This window comes from Ictalurus furcatus, chromosome 20 (genome assembly GCF_023375685.1).
Source record: "Ictalurus furcatus strain D&B chromosome 20, Billie_1.0, whole genome shotgun sequence".
Taxonomy (NCBI): Eukaryota; Metazoa; Chordata; class Actinopteri; order Siluriformes; family Ictaluridae; genus Ictalurus; species Ictalurus furcatus.
The window spans coordinates 5,070,410-5,094,836 of NC_071274.1; the positions used below are offsets into that span (position 1 = coordinate 5,070,410).

The 24,427-nt window shown below is 37.0% G+C and overlaps 2 protein-coding genes and 1 pseudogene across 2 annotated transcripts in view; 2 read left to right on the plus strand and 1 right to left on the minus strand.

Moving 5' to 3' along the window:
- Positions 1-10,517, plus strand: part of si:dkeyp-97b10.3 (NACHT, LRR and PYD domains-containing protein 1a allele 5) — a 35,281-nt gene extending 24,764 nt beyond the window's left edge. The window contains exons 13-16 of the mRNA XM_053651460.1: positions 730-777; positions 1,011-1,082; positions 1,272-1,556; positions 6,350-10,517. Of these exons, the coding sequence (XP_053507435.1) occupies positions 730-777; positions 1,011-1,082; positions 1,272-1,556; positions 6,350-6,378 (434 nt within the window). The 3' untranslated portion in view covers positions 6,379-10,517. The remainder of the gene's footprint in view (positions 1-729; positions 778-1,010; positions 1,083-1,271; positions 1,557-6,349) is intronic.
- Positions 9,059-9,279, plus strand: LOC128624584 (uncharacterized; annotated as a pseudogene).
- Positions 10,518-10,664: 147 nt separating the features above from the next.
- il12a (interleukin 12a) lies at positions 10,665-13,620 on the minus strand. The gene is made up of 4 exons (XM_053652306.1): positions 12,550-13,620; positions 12,071-12,217; positions 11,137-11,298; positions 10,665-11,014 (listed from the first exon to the last, which is right to left on the minus strand). Exons 1-4 carry the CDS (start codon positions 12,808-12,810, stop codon positions 10,886-10,888), a joined length of 699 nt encoding a protein of 232 aa, XP_053508281.1. The 5' UTR covers positions 12,811-13,620; the 3' UTR covers positions 10,665-10,885.
- Positions 13,621-24,427: the final 10,807 nt, after the last annotated feature.

A 24,427-nucleotide genomic window follows, 5' to 3' on the forward strand; every position in this document is an offset into this window, starting at 1 on the left:
AAGCCAGGAACGAAAGACACAAATAGATTTCAATGAAGTTGTGGTATATTGTACGAATCAGAAAGTGTATATACAACTGTACATAGAACACAACACCAGGTGTATCTTCAGGGTAAGCCAAGGCCAAAAAATAATAAAAGAACTCGTGGTGTAGAGAGCTTTTTTACCTAAAAGAAAAACAACAAAAATACAAAATGTACTTCTTTAACTCCTTAATCCAAAAACAGAGACAAAAAGGACCCCAGTCCCAAAAGAAATGGCAGCCACACCCCTACTGCCGGTAAACCGAGTGAAACATATATACAGTGGTGAATATATACACATCAACAGGAACAAGGATAACCAAACAGGCAAAAGTCAGAACCAGAACAGCAGTCAGAACAAAGAATACTATAACCACAAGGGCAAGCAACACGAACCAGACACAATGTCCTAACACCAAATCACAGGTCACAAATCACCTCCAACATCCTCCGCTCTCGCGTCTCCTCGTCCTTTTTAAATATGGTTGCCATTTAGTGATGTCATCATGGGAGGTGGGAGCAAGTAAGGCTAGGGCAGGCTGGGAACTCTGGGAGGGAGTTCAGACCTGCACACAATACACACAAAACAAGACTTCCCATCCCAAAGACTAGCGGGTTGTAAAACACTAAACTGTGCACTATTTTAGAACTAATGCATGCCATTTCAGGTTTTGGTGAAATAACTCGGCTGTGCGTTCTGTTATAGGTGACTGTGTGGAGAATACTGTTGAAAAAAACCGAAGCCGATCATGCAGTAAGTGCAGATGGTGTTGTGGCGCTTTTTGCTCTTTTATAAATCTGATGGTACTGGACCTTGTTTATCACCCAAACATTTCAGACAAATGCAGTCAGCGACAGCACTAAACAACTGAAATGATATATGAAGTAACTGTTCTATTAAGTGTAGGTATAGTATAGCTGAGGGAGTGCATATATAATAAGTATAAGTGAGAATGGACTAACATCCTTTTGGGATTTTCATGAAAGGTCGGAAGCGAAACTCCAGCATGTCGGACGTGGAGCTGACCAGTAAGAGACCTCGGTGGTGTGATGAATCAGGTGATGATTTATTGCTTGTTTGTTAATTCATTTTCAGTTCCTGGTAATTCCTTATCATGAATTGTGTCTTATTGTGGAGTTGAGCGAGGGTTTTTAAAATTTTTTTTTACTTATAGTCCAATTCCTTTTCTCTGACTTTTGCATGAATCCTGAATTAAGCGCTTCATCTTTATTTTTTTTCCCACGCAGTCTGTGTGAGCACCAAAGAGGCAGACATGAGCGATAAGCAGCTGATGCAGGTGGCCAAATGCATGGGAAAGGAGTGGAAATGTGTTGCCATCGCCTACCTGGACCTGACCAAACAAGACGTGGAGGACATTGAGATAGCAACTAAGGGGGGCCAGGTCATGATGAATTTCCACATGCTGGATCGCTGGAGGAGCCGGCAGTCTAAGGGAGAGGCCGGAGTCATGCAGCTCTATGAGGCACTGAACCAGGAAGATGTGCCCAGAGAGGTCATCGACAGACTGGACGGTGAGTGTGTACATGACTGATCCTCACCAATGATAGATCCTAGCCTCTCACAGGCACACTCTCATACAATATGCAGTATACACACACACACACACACACACACACACACACACACTAATGGTAGGAGGCTTTAAGATAAAAGGTTGAACGTGTTTTCAGTTTTAACATTTGTATACACATGAAATAATTTTACTGTAAATATCTGAATTTATACACTTTTTTAAACAATTCTATAATACATGTCCCAGCCTCAGTCACATCCTTCATTTGAATATGAACATAATGTCGCATCTGTAAATATCGATAAAAATCTTGCGTTTCTAATGAGTATTTCTCTTTTAGTGATTCAAAACTGGGCAGTGTGCCACCTTTTATTATATTACTTATTATAAACTGTTATTTCGTTTGCTGTCCAGTCCTTAAATCTAGTGTCCAGTCTGTTTGGTGTAAAGTCCGAGTCATATGCATGCCATTTTAGAGGCAAAATCTCTCTCTAATTTATAGTCACTTATAATAATTTCCATCCATTAAGAGTACACTTAACCCATGGGTTATCAATAGTATTAATGTGACCTTGTAAGTTGCTAACAGCTTGGATCGCTTGTATAGGAGTAATGGACGGTTTCTCCTCAATGTTTTTCCATTGAGCCTCATAGCATGGGTTACACCAACATATCATAGCTCTCATTTGAGCTGCGAAGTCATCATCTCTAAGAGAAGGTAGGCCCCATCCCCCCTTTTCTTTAGGTAACTGCAAGGTTTTGAAACGAACCCTAGGTCTTTTGCCTTGCCATATATATATCCTGACAATTTTTCCCATTCATTGAATTGGTTTTGGTTAACCACTATTGGTAAGATCTGGAATACGTAAAATAATCTAGGTAAGACGCTTATTTTAATAGATTCAATCCTTGAACTAAAACTAAAGAAAGGAATTCAATTCCATCTTCTAAAATTCCTTAATGTTTTTAAGTACAGGCGAGTAGTTGGAGTCAGATAATTTTGCAAGATCCTTTGGCATATTAATGTCTAGATATTTGAAAGATTCCGTTTGCCGTGTCAAGGGGTGTCTACTTTGAATTTCTCCTGGCACACTATAGTTATATGAAAATAACTGGGTTTTACCGATATTAATCTTGTATCCTGATAATTGCCCATAGAATTCAAATAATTGCATCAATTTAGGTAAGGAATGTGTTGGTTGTACTAAATATATCAAAATATCATCTGCATAACAAGCCAGTTTATGTTCTGTCCCTTCAATATTAATTCCCCTGGTGTCTTCATTTTGTCTCATATATTTGTGCCAGTGGAAAAGTAACGGTGACCATGCACAACCCTGTCTCAGCACCTTTCTAGGGTGAAACTATTTGATAAATATCCATTGATTTTAATCCTAGCAATGGGGTTGTCATAAAGTGACTGTATGGTTTTTATAATTGTATTGTGTAAAACAAATTTGTGTAGAACTCTACAAAGAAAAGTCCAATTAACTGAGTCAAATACTTTTTCAGCATCCACACGCCACTATTGCTTCAATTTTAGTTTTTTGGATGTGATTCATGATATGTCTTTCTTCTATTATCTTGGGTTTGTCGCCCTTGTATAAAACCTGTCTGATCATTATGTATTAGCATGGGTAGGAATTCTTCTAATCGTTCGGCCATGAAAGAAGTCTATAATCCACATTAAGAACTGATATTGGCCTATAAGACCCACAGTCCATTGCCTTCTTTTGGTATAGCTGAGATTATCGCCTTCCAGCTAGGTGGTGTTTGTGCTTTTTTCAATACCCAGTTGAACATCGGAAGCATGACCAGAATCAGTTCGTTTTTAAATTCCTTATACCGCTCTGCCGTGAAGCCATCTGAACCCATCTGAACCCGGTGATTTGCTTAACTCGTGTACTAATTGCGTTTTTTAATTCAGCTTCAGTTATATCAGCGGTCATCCTTCTATTTTGTTCTTCGTTTAGGGTGGGTAACTCTAGAGAACCCAAGTAAGTTTGGGTTACACTTCCCCCTGGGACTCCAGAGTATAAAGTGTGATTTTTTTTTTTTTTTTTTTTTTTTCTTCAAAAGCTTCCTGAATTTCACGTTTATTTTTATCACTTTCGTTCTCAGGTCCCTAATCCTATGAATTGTATTTACTGCCCTTTCCTTTCTCAATTTCCACCTTCATAATACCTCTGTTTTAGGAACATTAGATTCTTCTCAACTTCCTGTGTAGCCAAATGATTGATCTTGTCTCTAATTTTCTTAATTTTGTCTTGTGTGTCCTGTGCTAAACTCAGTTTGTGTCTGTTTTCTAATTCCTTCAGCTTTATGTAGTTCCTCTAATGTTTTACTTCTCATTTTTTTTCTTGTATGAGGATGTTGCTATGATTTTCCCTCTTAAGACAGCCTTTAAAGTATCCCATAGGATAGGAGGCGAAACCTCATCATTATCATGAAACTCTAAGTAAAGATTAATTTCTTTTTTCATTTTTTCCTTAAAACAGGGGTTATTGAGTAGGCTTAAATTTCATTTCCATGTGTTATTCTTTGGTTGTAGGTTAAGTATATAGGTACATGGTTACTTATATCTATTGTCCTGAGTGTATTTTATCTTGATCTTTTCCAAATGTTTTGATATAATCTATTCTTGTATATAGAGAATGAGGGGAAGAGTAATGAGTTTAGTCCCTTCTATTAGGGAAGAAGTCTCTCCATATATCTATTAAACCAACATCTTCAAAAAGTGTATTAACTTTCTTATATAGGGACTTCTTTTCATAGTTTTTTTTCTACTAGATGAGTGTAATTTTGGCTTTAAATTGTATGTTTAGATCTCCCCCACATGATACTAGAGATTTTCTGAAAGAAGCTGGTATCACTTCCTGGGGGTGGGTATATATTTAACAGAGTAACAGAATTCTCGTATATTTTACCCTTTACTAGAATATATCTGCCCTCCTTATCTTCCATCTCAGATATTTTTTCAAAATTTAGTTTGTTTGAGATAAGAATAGCGACTCCTCTCCTATGTCCTGATTTATATGGTGAAAAAAGCACACTGGTGAAGCCCATGTTCTTTAGTTTTCTATGCTCCGTCTCATTTAAATGGGTTTCCTGTGGGTATACTACATGGGCTCGTTCTTTCTCCATTTTGGATAAAATCTTCCTGCGTTTAATCGGATTCGACAGTCTGTTAACATTAAAGGAAGTTAGCTTTACTTTGTCTTTAACCATATGTATTTATAAATCATGTATTTATGAACTTAACTAAACCAAGGTTAACCGATCGACTCCATGAACCGACAAAGAAACACAAATTAAATGATAAAAACAAAAGCTTCGATTCCAAGGTTGAGGTCTCTAATAGATGGTCCTGAACTAAGCTAGAGGGAACGTCTAGCTGTGGGTGAAAACCTCCCTTACTTGTGAGTTGAGGGCCCCCATTGCAGTATCCAGAAATATAAGTGGAGAAGTCAGTGTGCATTTCACAGTAGGGACTTTCCTGTGTATTCCTCCTATCTATCAATCTATCCTCATTTAAATAGGGAAGGGGGGTGTACGCAAAAGCAACATGTATTTCTTGAGATGAATATAGCACCATCTGTCGGAGTTCCGTTTAACTCCCCAGATATTCAGAGTTAGTCAGAACTAACAACTAAAGTTCTTCCGGAGGAGATGTGGGCTGTCTTCTTAAACCTCGCAGTCTCTCCCTAATGCTGTTCTCGCTCTCTTCTCCCGTCCCCTGTTGTCTCGGTCCTCTCATCGTTTCCCAGGTCGTGCGGGATAGCTGTTCAGCCAGATTCACCCTTGGCGTGATTACACTGACTGGCAGTCCTCTGTCCTTCATGTCCGCAGTTGCCTCCCTCACCGACTTGTACAGTCGCGTCCCGTCCTCATAGAACACTCGTAGTTTAGCAGGGAACGGGGTCTGGAAGCAGATCTGTCTCTGTTTTAACACTCGCTTTGCTTCAGAATACTCCTTCCGCTTCTGCAGGATTGCCGGAAGGTATTCTTGTTCGAAGTATATTGGTTTGTCAGTAAAAAACGCTCTCTTCTTTCCCTAGGCTTTGTGCAGAATCTCTTTTTTACCTCGATAAAAAACGGAATTTGATTATTATTGACCGGGGCTTGTCTTCCTTGTCAGCAGGTTTCGGGGCAAGCGCTCGATGGGCTCTCTCGACGCCAAGCTTTTATCATCTTGCTTAATGTCTGTTCCGCGTTTTGAACGTGATCTTCCACCTTTTCGATTCGCGTCTCTGCCGCCGCTATCTTTTGATCAACATTGGTGAGCTCGGAGATAATCTCAGTTAGTTGTTTTGTGTCCCTGCTAAAGTCCCTTATCTCCTCTAAAACCTTTGTCAAACTTGCCATCTCAGTCTGCTGAGGGCTAACATTAGCCTCGCCATCTTGTATCTTAGCGAAGGAGGGCAGTGCTCTATACTTTGTTCGTTCACGGTTTCTTCAATGGTGCATTTTTTGTTTCCTTTCCTTCTACTCATTCTTCGCCCACTTTTCAGACGTGTACTATCTAAAAAAATTTTGTATTTGATGGTTTAATGGTGCAAACTAAGTGGGGTTTTTTTCGGAGGAGCCACTCTGGTTGGTGACGTCACCAGAACCCTGCCAGTTGGTATTTTCACAAAGCATAGTTATTATTATTATTATTATAATTATTGTGATTCCTTCAAACACACACAAGGTTACAATGTGTAGGTGTAGAGATATGGGAATTGATGCCCTATGCACATTTTCTTTATGTATGTGAGTACTATACTGTTTTTGTCTCTCTTCTTTCAGATATGCGACGCAGTGACTCCCCTAAATAAGTCCAGAACTTGTTCTTGGGTGGATGCATTTCTGGACTTTGTAGATCTCAGCCCTGCATTCTGGAGCCATCAGCTTTAAGACTGTGTATCCCTCAGGGTCTGTCCAATTTCAGAATTATTCCTCTTTTTTGGTGGGGAGTAATCCAAAAAATTTCCTAGATTCATTTTGACAGCTATTTGTGGAAAGCTATTTGGTGTGTATGAATGGGAAAATGCAGGCCAGAAACATTCATTCTTTTATGAAGCACAGATGAAGGCTAGTACACAACAATAATAATAATAATGTGGTGCTTCACATACACCATGGGAGCTGTGCTCTGTAACTACTTGAGTGTATAGGTTCTATATCCCTGTGTACTGTCTACTTTTTGTTCAGTTTTATTTTTTTACACATTTCAATTTTTTATCATGTTATCTTTGTGGCATTTTATCAACCACTCCAAATATTGTGTTGACTCAGAGGAATGCTTGATCATGTTTACCCATTAAGCTTTTGGAGCATTTGGACCAGTTTTTTGTTCACTGTTTATAACATTTGGTGTGTTTTTTTTTTTTGGTTTTGTTTTTATTTTTAGTTGTGGTAGCAAAAAAAGTACTGGTAGCTTAGGGAAAATTTAGTAACACTTTCGATGAAGGCTATATGGCATTACACGAATCGTTCTAATTATTATTTATGAAATGAGGGCAAAGGTTAAAACACAGTATGTTAGTAATATTATTACTTAGGGCACATTATATCACTGTTATGTCTGTTACTCATAATGCAAACTTGGGCACTGTGATATAATGTGTTATGAACTTATAATGCATAATGTAAACAATTCATAATGCATTATAAAGACAGCTATAAAGTGTGATGCATTTTCATAAATAAGTAACCACAGCAATCCTTTGGAACGTCTGCAAAAGAAGTTTGTTTGCTTCTCTGCGTTTTGGCTAATATCAAGTGTAGTACAACCCAAATTGGGTTATTTTTAGCCCAAAGGCTGAGTAAATATAGGACAGAACACAATTTGGGCTAAACTAAACCATCAATCATGGTCAAAAAAAAGGCAAAAGGTCAGGCGATCGACAAACTGGGTAGACTGACCTAGACAAAGGCAGAATATGAAAATTGAGAAACTGGGAACAATAAGATCAAAGAACCGGAAACGAGAACACAGAACAAAGCCTTGGTAGCGCACTGGCGGCAAAACACAGAAACAATACTTCGCCCAGAAAGACACACGAAGACACACAGGGGTTTAATTATATAGCGAAATCAAAGGGCATAACACAAAACAGCTGAGACATTAAGAAAGAACCAGTAACATAACAGGGGCGGAGACAGGACAGAAATCATAATAAACACACTTGTCAAAAGTAAACAGTCAATGAAAACCCGGAAGCGCACGCTTTCACGCTTCAGGTAGTCCATGCGTGCCGAGGGGATTTCTACGGAGGGAAAATCCGTGACAATAACATTATGAATGTTTTCGTAGTTTATCATTGATATGACCTTCAGAGAAAGTTTTACTGAATTTTTTTCTTTTCTATTTTTCAGTCATTTCTGTGTACTGTAAATAGTATCTGTGTATTTTTTTTTTTTTAGGTCTGTGTATAAATTCACTAGTTGTATATTTTCATTCTTTTTTTTTCTAATATGTAAAATAGATTCCATAGAGTGGTTACTGCTGTGCAGTCTGATGCCATCTGATCTCAGATGAAGAGAATCGCAGATCAGATTTCATCACACTCATTACAACATGCAATTTTATTGCAACATGTGAGCCAGAGGGGTTAAAATGTATGTCTCTATATTAGGGCTCATCATTCATTCATTCATTCATTCATTCATTCATATTAAGTAAGTGCTTTATCCCGTTCAGGATCGTAGTGAATGCGGAGACTTTATCAGGAACTCTGGGTGTGAAGCGGGAATACGGACCAAACGAGGTGCCAGTTCATCGCAGGGCATCACGCGCACATTTACACATGCACTTACACCCAGGAGCAATTTAACAAAGCCAGTCTACCTACTGGCATGTTTTTGGGAGGTGGGAGGAAACCAGAGAACTCTGAGAAACCCAAACAGACACGGGGAGAAAATGTGAAACTGCACGCAGACAGCAAGCCGATCTCAGGATCGAACAAAGGCTTCTAAAAACATGTTATTTTTTTTCTCAAACTCAGTCACAATACCAAGAACTATGGTCTCAGTGTACAGTCGTTCACAGCTTGCATGTCTAATTGTGGCTGCTTCTGTATTTTTCACTTCACTGTATTCTTCACTACAGATTTTAGCAAATAGCACTGGCTGCATTTTTGTTCAACCTAAAAATTAGTTTGTCATCTAGGCATTGTTGGGACTGAGAATATTAATTAATTAATGCTGGTGTGGATTAGATTCTGATACAGAATGCCATTTCGAACACAGTCCATGGCTTAGCACTGTACCACAGGCATGTAATTCCCTGCAAATTTAAGACAAATACCAAAGTGTAGTTAAGTAAAAATAGTAAAAATCATAGGGTGTGTTCTGGGTGTTTGGATGCTGTTATCGGAAAATAATGAATGACGGGCTGGTGTGAGCTACTCTTAAAACCCTGAAGTCGATTATTTTCCTACAACAGCATGTCCCAAAGTGTTTTATTCTTCAATTACCGCAGCAATCCTTTGGGACGTCTACAAAAGAAGTTAGTTCGCTTCTCTGCCTTTTGGCTAAGATCAAGTATAGTACAGTATATGTCCTTATCAGGGCAGTGGTAGGTCAAATGTCATCTTATCAAGTGTAAATATCTTGAATATAGTCTAATTTATCTACACTCTACAAACACTGGGTTAAAAACAACCCAAATTGGGTTATGTTTTACGACTAACCCAGCAGTTGGGTTATACAAAACTACCCAAAAACTACCCAAGAGCCATTAAATGGCCCAAAAGGCTCAACCCAGCATTTGGCTCGAAAAAATAACCCAGCATTTTTAAAACTGTAGTATTTCTTATTATAAGATTATAGTAAGCCAAATATAAGATCATTAAACATGTTTCTAGACATGATTTCAAGCTTGTAGTTTTCTTCTATTGGCAGATCATTTTGCTTCTTTCTAGAAATAAATACTTAAAATGAGCAAAATGATCTGCCAGTAGAACACGACTGTTTCAAGCTTGAAATGAGTATAAATGGCTTGAAAAAGGATTAATAATCTTATATTTGGTGTATTGTGATCTTATAATAAGAAATATTAGATTGATTTGACTATATTCAAGGTATTTTCACTTGCTAAGGTTCTATTTTGAGTAGATGCTATTTTGAGTAGTACTGATCATGAGTTAAAATCCCAGCACTGCCAAGCCACCACTGCTGGGCCCTTGAGCAAGACCCTTAACCCTCAACTGCTTAGTTGTATAAATGCAAGTCACCCTGGATAAGGGCGTCTGCCAAATGTCATAAATGTAAATGTAGTACGTTATAACCGGACAAACCAGAAAGCCTTCCATCCTTCCATAAATACTTAAGTTAAATACCTTTAATCCTGACTGTTACACTGACACTGGAGACTTCCTTGCAAAAAAAAAAAAAAAAAAAGCTAAAAAAAAATGTAAATCTTCAGAACTTAGCTCTTTTTTAGTTCCCTGGTAGGCTGATTAGTGGTTAGCAAGATAGCAGTCTACATAAATCCTTTGACTGTTTAATATTTTAAGACCATAGAATGATAAGGTTCTATCTGACAATACTGTGATTTTAAGATCTTGAGCCATAAAGTACTTGAACCTTTTAGAAGTTTTGAACGTCCATAAGGTTAATGTAGATAGCTTTTTTTTTTTTTTTTGATTTTTATGCTTTTAATTAATAATTTGCTTTAAAGCTTATGTGCAAACATATAACTCATAAAAATGATGTTTGGCCAAAAAAAAGTCAGACACAACCTTAAAATTCCAAAGTCTGTAAAATACAGTTTCTCATCTTTCATTAGCTTCTGAAGTTTTTCATTGAGATATTGCTGTAACTACAATAAAACACAAATGACTGAATAAACATGTGACTGTTCAAACAGGAGTAGTTCTGCTACTTTTGTGTACTTAAATGTGCTTTGTGATTATTTTTTTTGTGAAATGATTATTTGTATTTTATGCTTAGCTGTACACACACACACACACACGCACACAAAGCTTGCAGAGGTCAAATTATTTCAAAATTCTTTAATATAAATAGGTAATAAATAAAATGGTATTGTATGCACCAATACAAATAAATAGTTTTTTGTTTTAATTAAAATAAATATAAATAAGTTACTGGACAAACAACCATATAAAAACACCACAAGGTCTCAGTTGACAACCATGGAGATGTAGCTAGCTTATACATTCTTATCACAGAGATGAAATAAATAAAGGTTGTGGAGATTTTGCAAAGTAGTAGTGCGGAGTTTTACACAGTCTATGTTAAATAAATAATAAAACAGTTGGGATTGAGATTTTAAAAGGTGATGATGATGATGATGATGATTGTAGTGGAAGTGCAGAATCATTTCTTATACTCCCCTGCGCAGATGTATCCGAGCGCTCGGTTGATGGTGATGGTGCGCACTTGGAAGCCCTTCAGCTGTTTGCACAGGTCCTTACGGTCTTCGAAGGAGTTAGTGGAGTTCCACTTCTAAGATTTACAAAGTGGAATGAATTAGTTAAAGATTTAAAAGATTTGAAAAAGTTAAAGATTATGTGTAATGTGTAAATGATATCCTTTATAAAGAAGTGAGAAAAAAAAAAACAACTTACATCTTTTGAAGACTCTGTATTGGGCAGCAGTTTGCAGCTCTGGTGTGGAAAAACATTATAGATGACTACAAAACTATAGATAGATAGATTGATAGCCTTCAATAAGTATTTACCCCTTAAACTTTTCCAGATTTTGTTCTTGTAAAACCTTCTCTGTGATCTCTAACAAACTCTTTCCATCCATCCATCCATCCTTTTTGTGTACCGCTTATCCTACACAGGGTCATAGGGGAGCCTGGAGCCTATCCCAGGGAACTCTGGGTACAAGGTGGGGGACCCCATGGGCCAGACGCCGACCCATCGCAGGGCACAATCGCACACACATTCACACATTACGGACGATTTGGAAATGCCAACAATGCCAACAGTCTACAATGCATGTCTTTGGAGTGTGGGAGGAAAATGGACTAGCTGGAGGAAACCACACAGGAAGCACAGGGAGAACATGCACATATGCAGGGCAGAGGCAGGATTCGAACAACCAACCCCTGGCCTATAATCCTAATTATATCCAATTCAGTTCCAGGTTGTAACACTACAAAATGTGGAAAAGCTCAAGGAGTGTGAATATTTATACAAAGCACTTTCGATAGATAGACGCCTGTTTCAACATCCAACAGTACTTGAATTATTAAGATGCTAAATTAGCCATCAGCTTGCAAAGTTGTAATAATTCACATAACTTCATTTGTATGTATTTAACCAAAATCCAACCGTAGTTCCCTTATTTGTTTAAATGTGTATCAATTTTTTTGGCTCAGTAAATAGCAAATATCAAAAGAAATTAATAAATCATTTCTAGCGTCCTCTGATATATTTCACTTGAATTGCAAACTGCTAAAACTTTGATAAGCTTTTATCATATAATAAGCATATAGATCATGATTCCTCAAAGGTCTTATTGTGTAAGCGATGATCTGCACACTTGTCTTACCTGCCTAAGATTACGTATCGAGTCTGTAATGGAATTGAGCTCCTTCACAGACTCCGAGTTCGCCTTCTGATCCAGAGTACTCACATATTCGGCGAGCATGGATCCATGATAATCCAGATCTTTAGCGATGTTTTGCAAGCATTGAGTCTGAAGAGAGACAAGAGAGTGAGATTACATCTATAAACTGCCTAGATGTTCACATTTAAATTGATTTATTTTTTGCCAGAGATGATTTTCAGATGCAGCAAACAATTTCGATGAATCTAAGAAAAATCTGCAATTTGCATTGGAATCAATTTTTTTTTTTAATATCCTACCATGAAGAAAAGAAATAATATTAGTATTATGCATGCTCTCGGTTTGACTCTTACCTCATCGAATGGAGAAGATTTTTGATCAGAGCATTTCATGTCCTGTAAGACGCACAAGTACACATTGGGATTAATCAAACTAAAATAAAAACATTAAAGAAGCATAACATTGCAGAAGAAGAAGAAGAAGAAGAAGAAGGAAAACACAAGAAGAAGAAGAAGCAAACTTAAAATCAGGTCACTTAAACCTGTACTTATCAGGCTGTCTACAGGTGTTCCTACCTGACTGGGCTGACACACACTCGCTGTCTGTGTGTTTGGGTTCACCACCACTTCCAGGTCCGTGCAATTAAATCCATGAAACAGTATATTGGATCCCATCTTTTCTGGCTGTGTCAGATTACACAAAATTATATTAACAACCAGCATGAATTTGTTTTAACCTTAAAACATAGTACTTTACTTTATTACTTTATACTTTGACTACTTAAAGGAAAAATCCACTCTGAATGAAGTGCAGTGAGATTTAGCCCTCGCTTCATCTCTACATACAGAGAGTGATGCAGCAGCGCTTTAGTCCATGCCATTGTGCTCGTCATCTGATAAACTGCTGATAAGCCAAGCTGTCTCTCCCGTGATGTCTTAAAGCTGCACTTGTCTCCACTACTTGTACATTTTATTTTAATGACATTGAAAGTTGCTAGAAAATGGAGACTGAGAATTTTGGAATTTTGTTATAGGAGCTAAGAGCAAAACTTGACCCATATCCCTTATGTTTGGGATCCTTTCTTCTTCTTTTTTTCTCCTATTAAACACCATTTTAAAGTCTATCTTCCAGGAACTTCCAGGAACGAACAGAATTAATGAGCACATCCCAAATATTTTATTATGAACATATGTGTTTCAGGGTAGCACTTTCATTTCATTTATGTATTTATCACAGTTACATTACATTTCTGAAAAAAAAAAAAAATTAAACATGCCTTTAAAGCAGTATCACAGAATAGGTTTTTTTGGTTCCTTATAGAACCTTGTGACTGACTTTAATAATCCCCCCACAGATTTGTTAAAAATAATTTTTGGGGTCTGTTGTGATGTATATTGGTAATTCAGTTCACTGTGCAACAAAAACAAATTGGTTAAAAGGCTACAATGTAAAAATTTCAGAGTATTTTGGTAGCTCTTTAGTCTACAAAAGTCGTATCTAGTGCATGTTTCCTCAGTCCTTCACCGACAAGAAAACCCTCCGCTTGTTTTCACCTGCCGTTAATATGACAGGGTTTATATGCGTCACGTGACGTAACAATACAAGTCACGTGACGCATATAAACCCTGTCATATTAACGGCAGGTGAAATCAAGCTGAATGACCTACTGTGATTGGCCAATGGCTCTAATTAGCATATAGCGCGTGAGAGACGCACATTGAGGCACTTCCCAAACCATTCCAAACAGTAGCTTACTCTTACCTACTGTATGTGAGGCAACAACTGGTGTGGCGTATTTATTATTTTTTGTGGTACACTATTTAGTGTGGTAGTGCGCAATTTGGGACGTTCACCACAGCTGTTTTAATGAGCGCGAACATGAACTCAACACTCAAAACAAGAAGAAACGTAGCGTTAGCGTTTCTTTTTTTCTTTCCTTCTTTCTGGAAACAACAAATAAACCCTACGTTATTTTATAAAAGGCCAAACTTTTCATAAACTCTTCATGGGGAAAGCTCTTTTTGACCTCAACTACTTTCCCCAACTCATTATACTCGGACGCTCACAGCTCATTTCTGTCAACACAGCACCTAGGTTAGTAGACTGCCGTTAATATTAATTGAGCTTGGGGTTTGGAATGATATATATTTATATTTATATTATATTATATTTTGATTGATTCATTTTCTATAACAGCAGCTCTGACAGGTCTGACCTAACTTGTTCAACCTTGTAATGTAACGATAAACGATAAATAATAATAAAAAAAAACTAGACAATATTGTATGAAGTTAAATAACACTATGTATTAATAAACAAGCTAAAAATATTGTTAGTGTTGGCAAACTGCTGTGATGTAAGAAGAATAAAACTCTTTGGGAAGTGTTCTCATCGGATATGCATATTCTTCTATAACAGCATGTACATACTTTGTTCCTTGCTTAATAAACGGTACGTGTAAGTTTATGAATATTAATGGACGGTGGGCTGTCTCTGGGGCTTATTCAAATTATTTTGTGCCTAAGGATCACTTGATTGTATTTTATATATATATTATTTGACAAAGGCTACTATAGACTAGCTGTTTTGCGTACACTGCTTAGGCTACTTAGGCCCACTGTACATACTTGATTACTTTATCGATTGCTTTGTTACTTACGTTATCGAGAACGCGCTTGAGAACGGTGAGCAGGTCTCTGGCACGCGTCGTGCAGTGCGCGTGGTCGCTTAGGACGCTCGTCGTCGCGCGCACTGGAGTTGCCACGGCAGCGCGGTTCACGAGCGCAAAAATCAGCACATACACAGCAGAGCCTAAATAAAGCAAATACAGATTCATTATTAATACGGAGCAACGCGGAGGGAGAGAGAGGTACAGCCAAATGTTTGTAAATGGGCACACAGAAGTCCTCGGGGGTTCTCCTGATGACAGGTGCGCGTGCACGTGCGAGTGTAAATAAGACGCGCATCATGGTGGTTGTACAGCCTTTTATTATTTTTAGCTTTAGATATTAGACGTATAATTCTAATATAGGATCCAGGTTTCCCTGTGACCCTGAAAAGGATTAAGCGGTATAGAAGATGGATGGATTATTATTATTATTATTATTATTATTATTATTATTATTATTACTATTAAAAATATATTTAGGCATTTGTGGTTGTAACATCCTCAAAGTTGACCTTAAATCTGGTTTAAACCTGTTCGGTTCAGTAGTAACGGATGGCTTTAGTACGAATACAAGTGTAAAATACATTTTATTACACTCTATATACCATATCCTAGAAAGAAAAGGGAGAGACAAAAATCATTTCCATGCTTAGGGGCTCTGCTGATTGCAGGCGCGCGCGCACGTGTGAATGTAAACAAGAAGAAGGAAGTTTTAATTAAAATATATATATATATATATATATATATATATATATATATATATATATATATATATATATATATATATATTTCGTAATAGATATTTCGTAAATATCTGACTAATCTAATTTAAAACCTTTTATACACTTTTTACTCTGATCTGAATAATATGTAGCCTGTAATATGAATACGATTTCTTAAATAAATAGCCTAGATAGATAGATAGATAGATAGATAGATAGATAAACAAGTAAATAAATAAAACGCACCTGAAACGAAAAAAAATCATTTTTCCCCCCTATAATTTCTACATTTGTAATTGTGCGTAAAGAAGCTGCTGGATGCAGAGTGTATCAGAGGTTACTCACCGTACATGATGTTCAGCAGTGTGAAGTTGGAGCAGTAGTAGGATATGGTGTGGAGCTGAGACGCTTCGCAGTAGTATGATGAAGTGAACTGTCCGCGGTGTTTTATAGCCATTTCAGAGTCCTTGGAGACGTCGGGATTTCCCCCTCTCTTGCGTACAGTGGCTGAGACAGAGCGCAGCCGCAAGCGGGCACATGCGCCCAGACTGCGCGTGAAACTGGAATTAACCTCTGGAGCGCAGTTTCGCTTATCTCCTGAGACACCCATCGCGGAAGAACTCATGTCAACATGCTTGGCTCATATTTGATTAACCTTTAGCTGTGTGTTTTTTTTTTTCTCTTTCCTTCGTATTATTAGTGATGACTTTAAGTCTTAAGTACTGATTTCACTGTCACACTGTAACATGAGCGCGAGCAACGCAACGACAAAAACACAAATAAATAGCTCGTTTGTAAGAAGTACCTAGCATATGAAGCGCAAAGGGTTAACTAACAGTCAATACTTTTTATCAAATATGTATTTAATATTTCTTACACGTAATATTTCGAGGTTTGCACGTGAAATGATGCGTCACGTGCATTTCATATGTAACTAGGCTAATAGTATTTAAAAACAAACAAAAAAAAACCCCAATAACAGTTATAGGCAGAATCATTAAGCGGAATTCTTTAAAAATAAAAATAATAATAAAAAAAAATAAGCAAAAAGCAATACAGCCTAAAATGTAGTCATTTTTGCATGTGTAATTATGAACTAATTAGTTAAACATTATATAATCGAATGAGCCGAGTGCCAGACTGTACAATTACAGCATATTAATAAAGTTGTCATTTTAATAAAACATTACCTAACAAAGGTAATGTTAATAGGTTATGAATCTTTTTATGTAAGTTATGTTTAATAAGAAAATGGTTTCTCAGTAATGATGATGATGATAATAATAATAATAATAATAATAATAATAATAATAATAATTAAAATTTTACCAGCAGCAGTTATTTACAATAATAGTAAATAGTAAACTACTGATAGACAGAGTTAGACTGATAGACTGAAACATAAACCAATGCAATAATAATATATTAAAATAGTATGTTTAAAATATCACATCATACCATTTAAAAAAAAAACAAAAAACTTTGCCATGTAAGCTTTTGGTCCTTACAAAGGTATGATTGTAATCACACTGTCTAGAAAATCATTTCATGTTCATGTCAAGTGGCCATAAACAAACATGCTAACAAACACATCCTTGAGGATGATGTGACAAAATTGTTAACTAAAAACTGGATTTATATAAATGTTCATCATCTTAAGAATGTATTACTTTATACAGAAGCTTATTTGTCAGGATAATTTTGGCGCTATGGTCACTGATCATGTAGCAAATAATTATATTAAATATAATTAAGTTGGATTTCAGTGCTTTTATTCGATGTGTTTTGACTTTAGACACAATTATTTTTAAATAATCTCTTCATTTCTTCCCTTACTTTGACCGAAATGGAATTTGTTTATTGAAAAGCACAAAGCAATCACAGTCGGAATGATCTTAATTGTTGTCACAGTAATAACTGTTAGAATTATTCGCTACACCTTGCCACATTGCCATCATTTATGTTTTAATTCATTAAGTGGTTTACACAGGATGTCTAAAAAAATTATTACTCAGTGCTTTTTGTACTACATGTAGTTTAATATAGTCGTTTAAGTAAGGAACAAAACAAGACTGGGCATGTTCTACAACAGGGTGGTGTGATGCAGTTACTGTTACCCCAACGTCATGATTAATTACCAAAGAGTATGTCCTAAAGTGTTGTATTTGCCAACAATTACAATTTTTAATGAATGAAATGTCACATTTTTCACCGTTTATGGTCTCGCTGAATCTTGTGGAACAAGCTGGACAAGTCAGTTTCTGTTCTCATTTTCATTATAGCAGTCTCTCCAGCTTCTCATTTTTTTTTCTTCTCTTAAAATGAAATAAAAATAACATAAAAAAAGAATCAGGAATTCTGCAATAATGGGGTATAAAAATTGTACAAATTCAATCTTGGCTGCTGAAATGGGATTTTGTAATTGACATTCATCTAGAGTTCCTGTTTATTTACATTTACAATGCTGGTTTATTGGGTACGAGAGAGTTATTCAGTGCTACTTTGCATGATTTTGACCTAAAGGCACCTTATTGATCAAACCGATCACCTGCAAAAAAATTGGCGATTTTATTGGCGTCCTGGTAATGAAGTTGTAAGAAAGTCGAAAACCGCTTCTCACCTTAGTATATTACAATATTTATACAATTACAACTTTAAAATCATGACACTCTGCAGACACGCAGCATAAGAATAACTTTCTTCCTCTAATGTCTTATTATTTAAGGCAAGTAAAATCACAGCAAATGCTCTGCATCCAAATCTGTTTCTTGTTCTTTGCATGTTTTTTCCCCACTGTACTTTCGAACAGGTTTTGCAACACAGGGAACTTTTAAGAACGATTAGCTCATACACGCACATAGTTGATTTTATCCAGGTGGGGGCTGAATAAGTTTGCTGAATAATTCTGAAAGTGACATTTCTTTTTGGAAGTTGTGCAACGGAATAGACAGGGAAATAAGGCAATCAAATCATCTCTGTGCAAAAGAATTCCAGGCTGAGGCTTCACATGACTGGGAATTTGAATAGAGTTTCAGATAATTAATACAGATTTTCTCCCATTGCCTAAGTGCAGATTGTTCAGCTAAACTCTGTTGTTAATTTAACACAGGAAAGCGCAGCAAGCTCGAACCCCCCCAGGACTACCAGAGAACTGCGGTGGGACTCTGAAGTGTGAGACATCTCAAAGAAATACATTATTGAGTGAAAACAAGGTACTTTTATTACAAGTTAGTTGTAAAGGCTGGACACTTCCCTGATACTGAGACAATATGATTCAAGGCAGACCAACTCATTTCAGGATGTTCATGCTCCTGTCACTTTCACCACTGTAAAGACCCTGAGCTCATCTCTTATTCCTTAACTGCTCGTAAATGTTGACATTCAATCAGAGAGTAATGGCAATTGACCCAAATGTCAGTTTCAGATTGTACAGTTCATGGCTACATGCTTGTGGTTAGCGAAGTTCCTCAAATCCAGACATGACTCAGTTCACTAAACCACAATTAATTTTACTCTCTGCTCTTGAACAACTCAAGAGCACTTTATAAGTGTGACTAAGAGATAGAAGTCGTGTACTCGACTGCTAAGATTTTCACATGGCTAGGTAAATCTCTCACTGCGGTTCATAGGGTTAGAGATACCGAGAATCAAGAAGAGGGGAATTACTATACAGAACTGTGACAGGCTTTAAACCAAAGATAGATCCAAAGAAGCACTCGAATAGGATCGTGGAATTTCCAGTTTAGACTTTTCACTTGAATAATTACATTATTAAAAAGAAAAATATTTGATATAACAGAATATTTTTCCACCAGGTAAATCCCGTTGTTGTATTTGTGCTTATGAGAAATGCACTAAATAAATAAATAATACTTATGTAATTACTCCTACTCCTCCACCTTCTCCTCCTCCTACTATAACTCCTCCTTCTTCTCCTGCTACTCATCCTCCTCCTCTTTCTCCTCCTCCTCCTACTACTATTCCTTTTCCTCCTCCCTCCTTCTTTTCCTTCTCCTCATCATACTACTCATTCTTCTTTGTCTTCTCCTTTTTGTGCTCCTTCTTGTTCTTCTTCTTATGAATAGCAGTAATTATTATGATTATTATTTTATTCAGGCATCTATTATTATTATTAATAATAGACTACTACAATTATTTGTAGTATTATTATTATTAATCATAATAATAATAATAATAATAATTTAAAGTAGCAGTAGTAATAGTAATAATAATGGTAATAATAATAAACTACTACTACTTTAACTAATTTAAAGTAGTAGTAATAATAGTATTATTATTACTACTATTATTACTACTACTACTACTATTATTATTAATACTATTATTATTACTATATTTTATTTATTTATTTATTTATTATTATCAATAATAATCCATCCATCCATTTTCTGTACCGTTTATCCATCGCGATCTGTCACTACGGAGAGGTGGAGATAGATGCAAATGCAGTTTAAGCAGTTTATTTAATAAAAGTCCAGCAAGCATATCCAATACGTAAGGCAGATTTAGGGTCAAGGCAGGCAAAAAGGGTCAGGCTAGCAGCAAACAGGATATTGTAGAGTAACCAAAGTACAAAATCCAGGGAACAAAGTCAAAAACCAGAATAGCAATATGGGGGGAAGGATTGGAAATGACTGAACACAATTGAAACTGAGCAATTACTTCACAATGTGGCTGAAACAGAATGAGGCTCATATAGGGGAACAGTAATGAATGTGAAATTGAGAACAGGTGCAGAGAGTCATGTGGTGTGGTCAGGTGAGGTGCAGTGGCTGATGGAAAATGTAGTCTCGAGTCCCTTTTCTGGAATTTCCATGATATAATACATAATGCATAATACGTTTAGGAGGGGGTCCTAGACACCCAGACCAGATGTTATTAAGGATTTTCAAGTTCACTCAATTGTCATCCCTCGGGGGGCCAGGAACGGGACGCTTGACGTGTTCTCCAGAGTACAGATGTGGGGAAGTCTCTTCCGTACCGCACAGAGATGACATGATATCTCTGGTCTGACTTGGGCGTGGAGCAGTGGCTACCACGCAGCCAGTTGGGGGAAAGGAGCTCAAGGCGGAGCCAGCCCAAGGGGGAGTGACGTTATCCACAGAGATAGAGGGGGGGAGCGATGCTCTCTGTAAGGCCAGAGGGGGGAGCGAAGTTCTCCACGAGGCTAGAGGGGGGAGTGATGCTCTCTGCGAAGCATGAGGGGAGTGCGATGTCCTCTGTGGAGCAGGAAGGGGGAGCGACATGTGGTGCAAAGCAGAAAAATGGAGTGACGTCTTCAGCAGAACAGGAGGGAATGCAAACATGCTAACCACTAAGCCACTGTGCCCCCTCAATAATAATAATAATAAAAATAATAACAATGATAATGATAATAATACTAATTTCTGTCGAACCAATTCATTAATAGTAGTAATATTTTTCTTATGAACAAATTCAACAAAAGTTCATTTTAAAGATTAATTAAAGTTGAATTAATTCAAGGTAGTTTAGAATCAGTAAACGTATTCTCAGACTTCTACAACAAGGTTATTTAAAGTTTCAGATTTGCTTCATGTTAAAAAAAAAAATGGTGTTGCTGGATTAAATGTAATTGAATGTGTATTTATACATAATGTATTTATAATGTGTGGGCTAATAAAACATTTCTTAGAGACAGAAGCATGCAAATAGTTTGATCACGGGGGGAAAATAAGAATCACTGCACAGAGCATTGGTATTAAAATCACCACCTATTTATTTAAAGATTGTCAAGGAGGCCACTGGTGTTGACAAATGTCAGCACAGTGGAGGTCAGCTGAGGCAAAAACCCCCAAAGCAACTCCAAACATCAATAAAAGGCAGAACATGGAGACTGTTTACTGTTTAAGCAGTTTATCACATTCTCTATTTATATGTAGTAGTCTAAAACTGTATTATAGAAAGCAGTACTGAGATCCTGACTATTTCTGCCCTCCAAACCTGTCTGATCCATCCTGATGGACCCACTTCTGCTTAGAGTCTCGCTCACCTGAAAGTCACTCACTGTTGCTGAGGATGGCTCCGCACAGATAGCCTACAGTTCACCATGCGTTTACTGTGGAACTGTTACCTCACAGACACCCTCCATCACTGAACAGCTGATAACTTCGGTTTGATACAAGAAACTTAAAACTCTAATGATGCTCATACTCAGGTTCCTTTTAACACACTTGGCACTACTTGACTTTATAGTATACAGGTATAGAAGTGGAATGATTTATTATCGCACTGGTGTCACCCAGATGAGGATGGGTTCCCTTTTGCGTCTCGTTCCTCTCCATGTTTTATTTCCTTTCGTCACCTCAGGGAGTTTTTCCTCGCCTATGGTTTGCTCATTAGGGATAAATTTAAACAAATCTTTTTTTAATTTCGATTTCTGAAAAGCTGCCCGTGACAATGTCCGTTGAATAAAATAGATACATTTTGGCAATATGTAGAACTGGATCATTTTGAGAGAAGAGTTTTCTCATTACTTTGATTTGTACAAGGACATTAATATAGATACAGCCTCAAACAAAATTCAGTCGAGAGGCACAATTAACTTATGCTATGGACTACTATCTAGTGCGATAAGAAATTGAGAATCAACAACACAAAGTCGTCCAGTTTTGCAGTCTAGCAGCTCGTTTTGAACGGTTTTTAGACATTTGTGTAAGTGTTTGTGGAAATATCATTAACCAGGTTTCAGCAAAATTGTTGGCCCAACTACATCACAAAACCACACAAAACACCTCAAGCTAGCCCAAAAACAATTTGGGAATTCCTCTTTTTCAAGCACTGCATAGGCAAACAAGTATTTTGCATGTATTTCTGATGTACGGATATATTTCTCTCCATAATCCCCGTTTCCCTCTCCCAATATATCTTACTTATCGTACAGAAATGGTTCCGTACATCATAGACCCAATGACTACATTTACACTTTTTCTTGTATAAATTCATTACATTTAATTCCGATAATTTGCGATAAGGAGAGTATTTTAAAATGGCACAATCTGGCATCCCTGTCATTAACTGTCTTGTCTGCTGCTCCTCCCGCGGTGCAATTGTTCATAGAGTAAGCGTGGGGCAGAGGGGGATTCCTGCCCCAAGTCCTCTTTTAGCAGTTGTTGCAGTTCTCATTTTTGTGCACTTGGTATAATAACTCTCCTCTAGAAAGGCTTCACTTTTTTTTTTTTTTTTTTTTGAATCGCTGGCCAGTTAAAAGAGATAATTACTATTCCAGTGTAATTCAAAATATATGGAGCTTTATTAAGATTATTATTTGCTGACTGGCTGCTATAAATGGTGGGGCTCTGCCTCATCTGTCCCTATTGACAAGCCACTAGTGGTTACTGTTAATTTTTTTATTTTATTTAATTTTTTTTTATCAGTGTCATGTGAATGTTGGAGAAAGTGTACAAAGCATTACCTCATCTGTGAAATGTTGAAGCAGAGCCTAGATGAAAGTGTGCAGAAAAATGTCATGGACACATCAAAACAACCAAGTAACTTATCAGCAGAGAAAAGTGGAAAGTTTTGGACTTGCCAAGTCAATCTCCCAGTGCTTATTCATTGAAAAATGCACTAGTCTAGCTGAAAAACAGACTTTTAGAGCCTGTAAGGGGAACTGAAAATAAGCAATGCAAATGCGTGGTAAGCAATCTGTACTACAGGGACGTGTTGATGACTGAAAGGACTCACAAGCGCTCAGGGAAGCCAAATTAACCCTAAAAAAGTCATTTAAATAAAATATTTTACTTTTTATCTCTGAACATGCTGTTATACATGTACAAATTCCCTCTAACTGACATCACTGACTAGTTTATATAGAAAATCATTTATTTGGGTGACTAAATGGACAAGATGATAATGATTATTGATTAAATTGAACTATCCCTCAAATTATATAACCCAGAATTAGTGGCTATTCCATTACTATGTAAGAAATTAAGCATGATGTGGCATGCTGTTATAGGAAAATAATCAGCAATGGGTTGACGTGATGAGGCCTGACATGAAGTAGAGTTACTGTTTCCACCCAGAGGGTGGTTATTGTCTTATAACAGCACATCCTGAAGCGTTTTTATTCCTCTTATACCACAACAATTTGTCAAAATTTCAATGTTTAGGCTATTTATTAAAGAATGACATTATGCTTTATGTCCATTTATAGTTGCATTGTTGGATGACCAGGATAAAGCACTTACTGAAGATGACTGAATGAATGAATGAACGCATTGCACAGCACCACACAAGTTCCTAACACACTGAACGTGGTGTTTCTATTTTGACCGCTCGCTCCTACACACATGAAAGTAAAAGCCACTGTCCCAATGCACACCTCGAGTGTAGAGTCAGGTGTATTCTATCTCTCTATCTAGTGAGAATACAAATGTTCAGTTAAATGGCTCACAACTATTTGTAAATGTGCTATATGCTACTTGAATAAGCACCAACTTGAGGCTTACGTGAAAAATGTGTCATGTTTAACCTTAACCTCAGTTTGAGTCACAAATTGTGTACCATTTATTATCAATCGCTTAATAGCCAGAATTCATGTTTTCCTGCCAACAAAATTCAAAGAATTTCAGACACCTTAACATTTCTGCTCTTGACTATGACCCTATGCATGTGTGGGTGGGGAAAATATTAATCAATATCTCCATCACCACACAAAGCCAGCTTTAATCAAGCAAAAAGAGTGAGTCAGTTTTGCTCAGTTACAGAGGGGGGTGGGGGGGAATCTATTTCTGGTCTTTAAGGTGCTCTGACCTCTTAGTATATTCCCGGTGTGCGCATTACATCGTCTTTAAAATGTACAACATTTGGTGACATTATCTGCCTAGAGCGCCACATTCTCTAAGTGAACTTCACTGAACACCACGTGACTGACTGTGGCAGCTACTCCTAGAATATTAATAAGCG

What these genes read in the sequence shown, in the direction of transcription:
- il12a (XM_053652306.1), bottom strand. Translation starts at nt 12,810, where the DNA reads ATGCTGGTTGTTAATATAATTTTGTGTAATCTGACACAGCCAGAAAAG. An exon ending in TCTTCTTCTTCTTCTGCAAT is followed by an intron (nt 12,218 to 12,549) that starts GTTATGCTTCTT and finishes GTCTCTCTTCAG; the next exon opens with ACTCAATGCTTGCAAAACAT. An exon ending in ATACAGAGTCTTCAAAAGAT is followed by an intron (nt 11,015 to 11,136) that starts GTAAGTTGTTTT and finishes TGTAAATCTTAG; the next exon opens with AAGTGGAACTCCACTAACTC.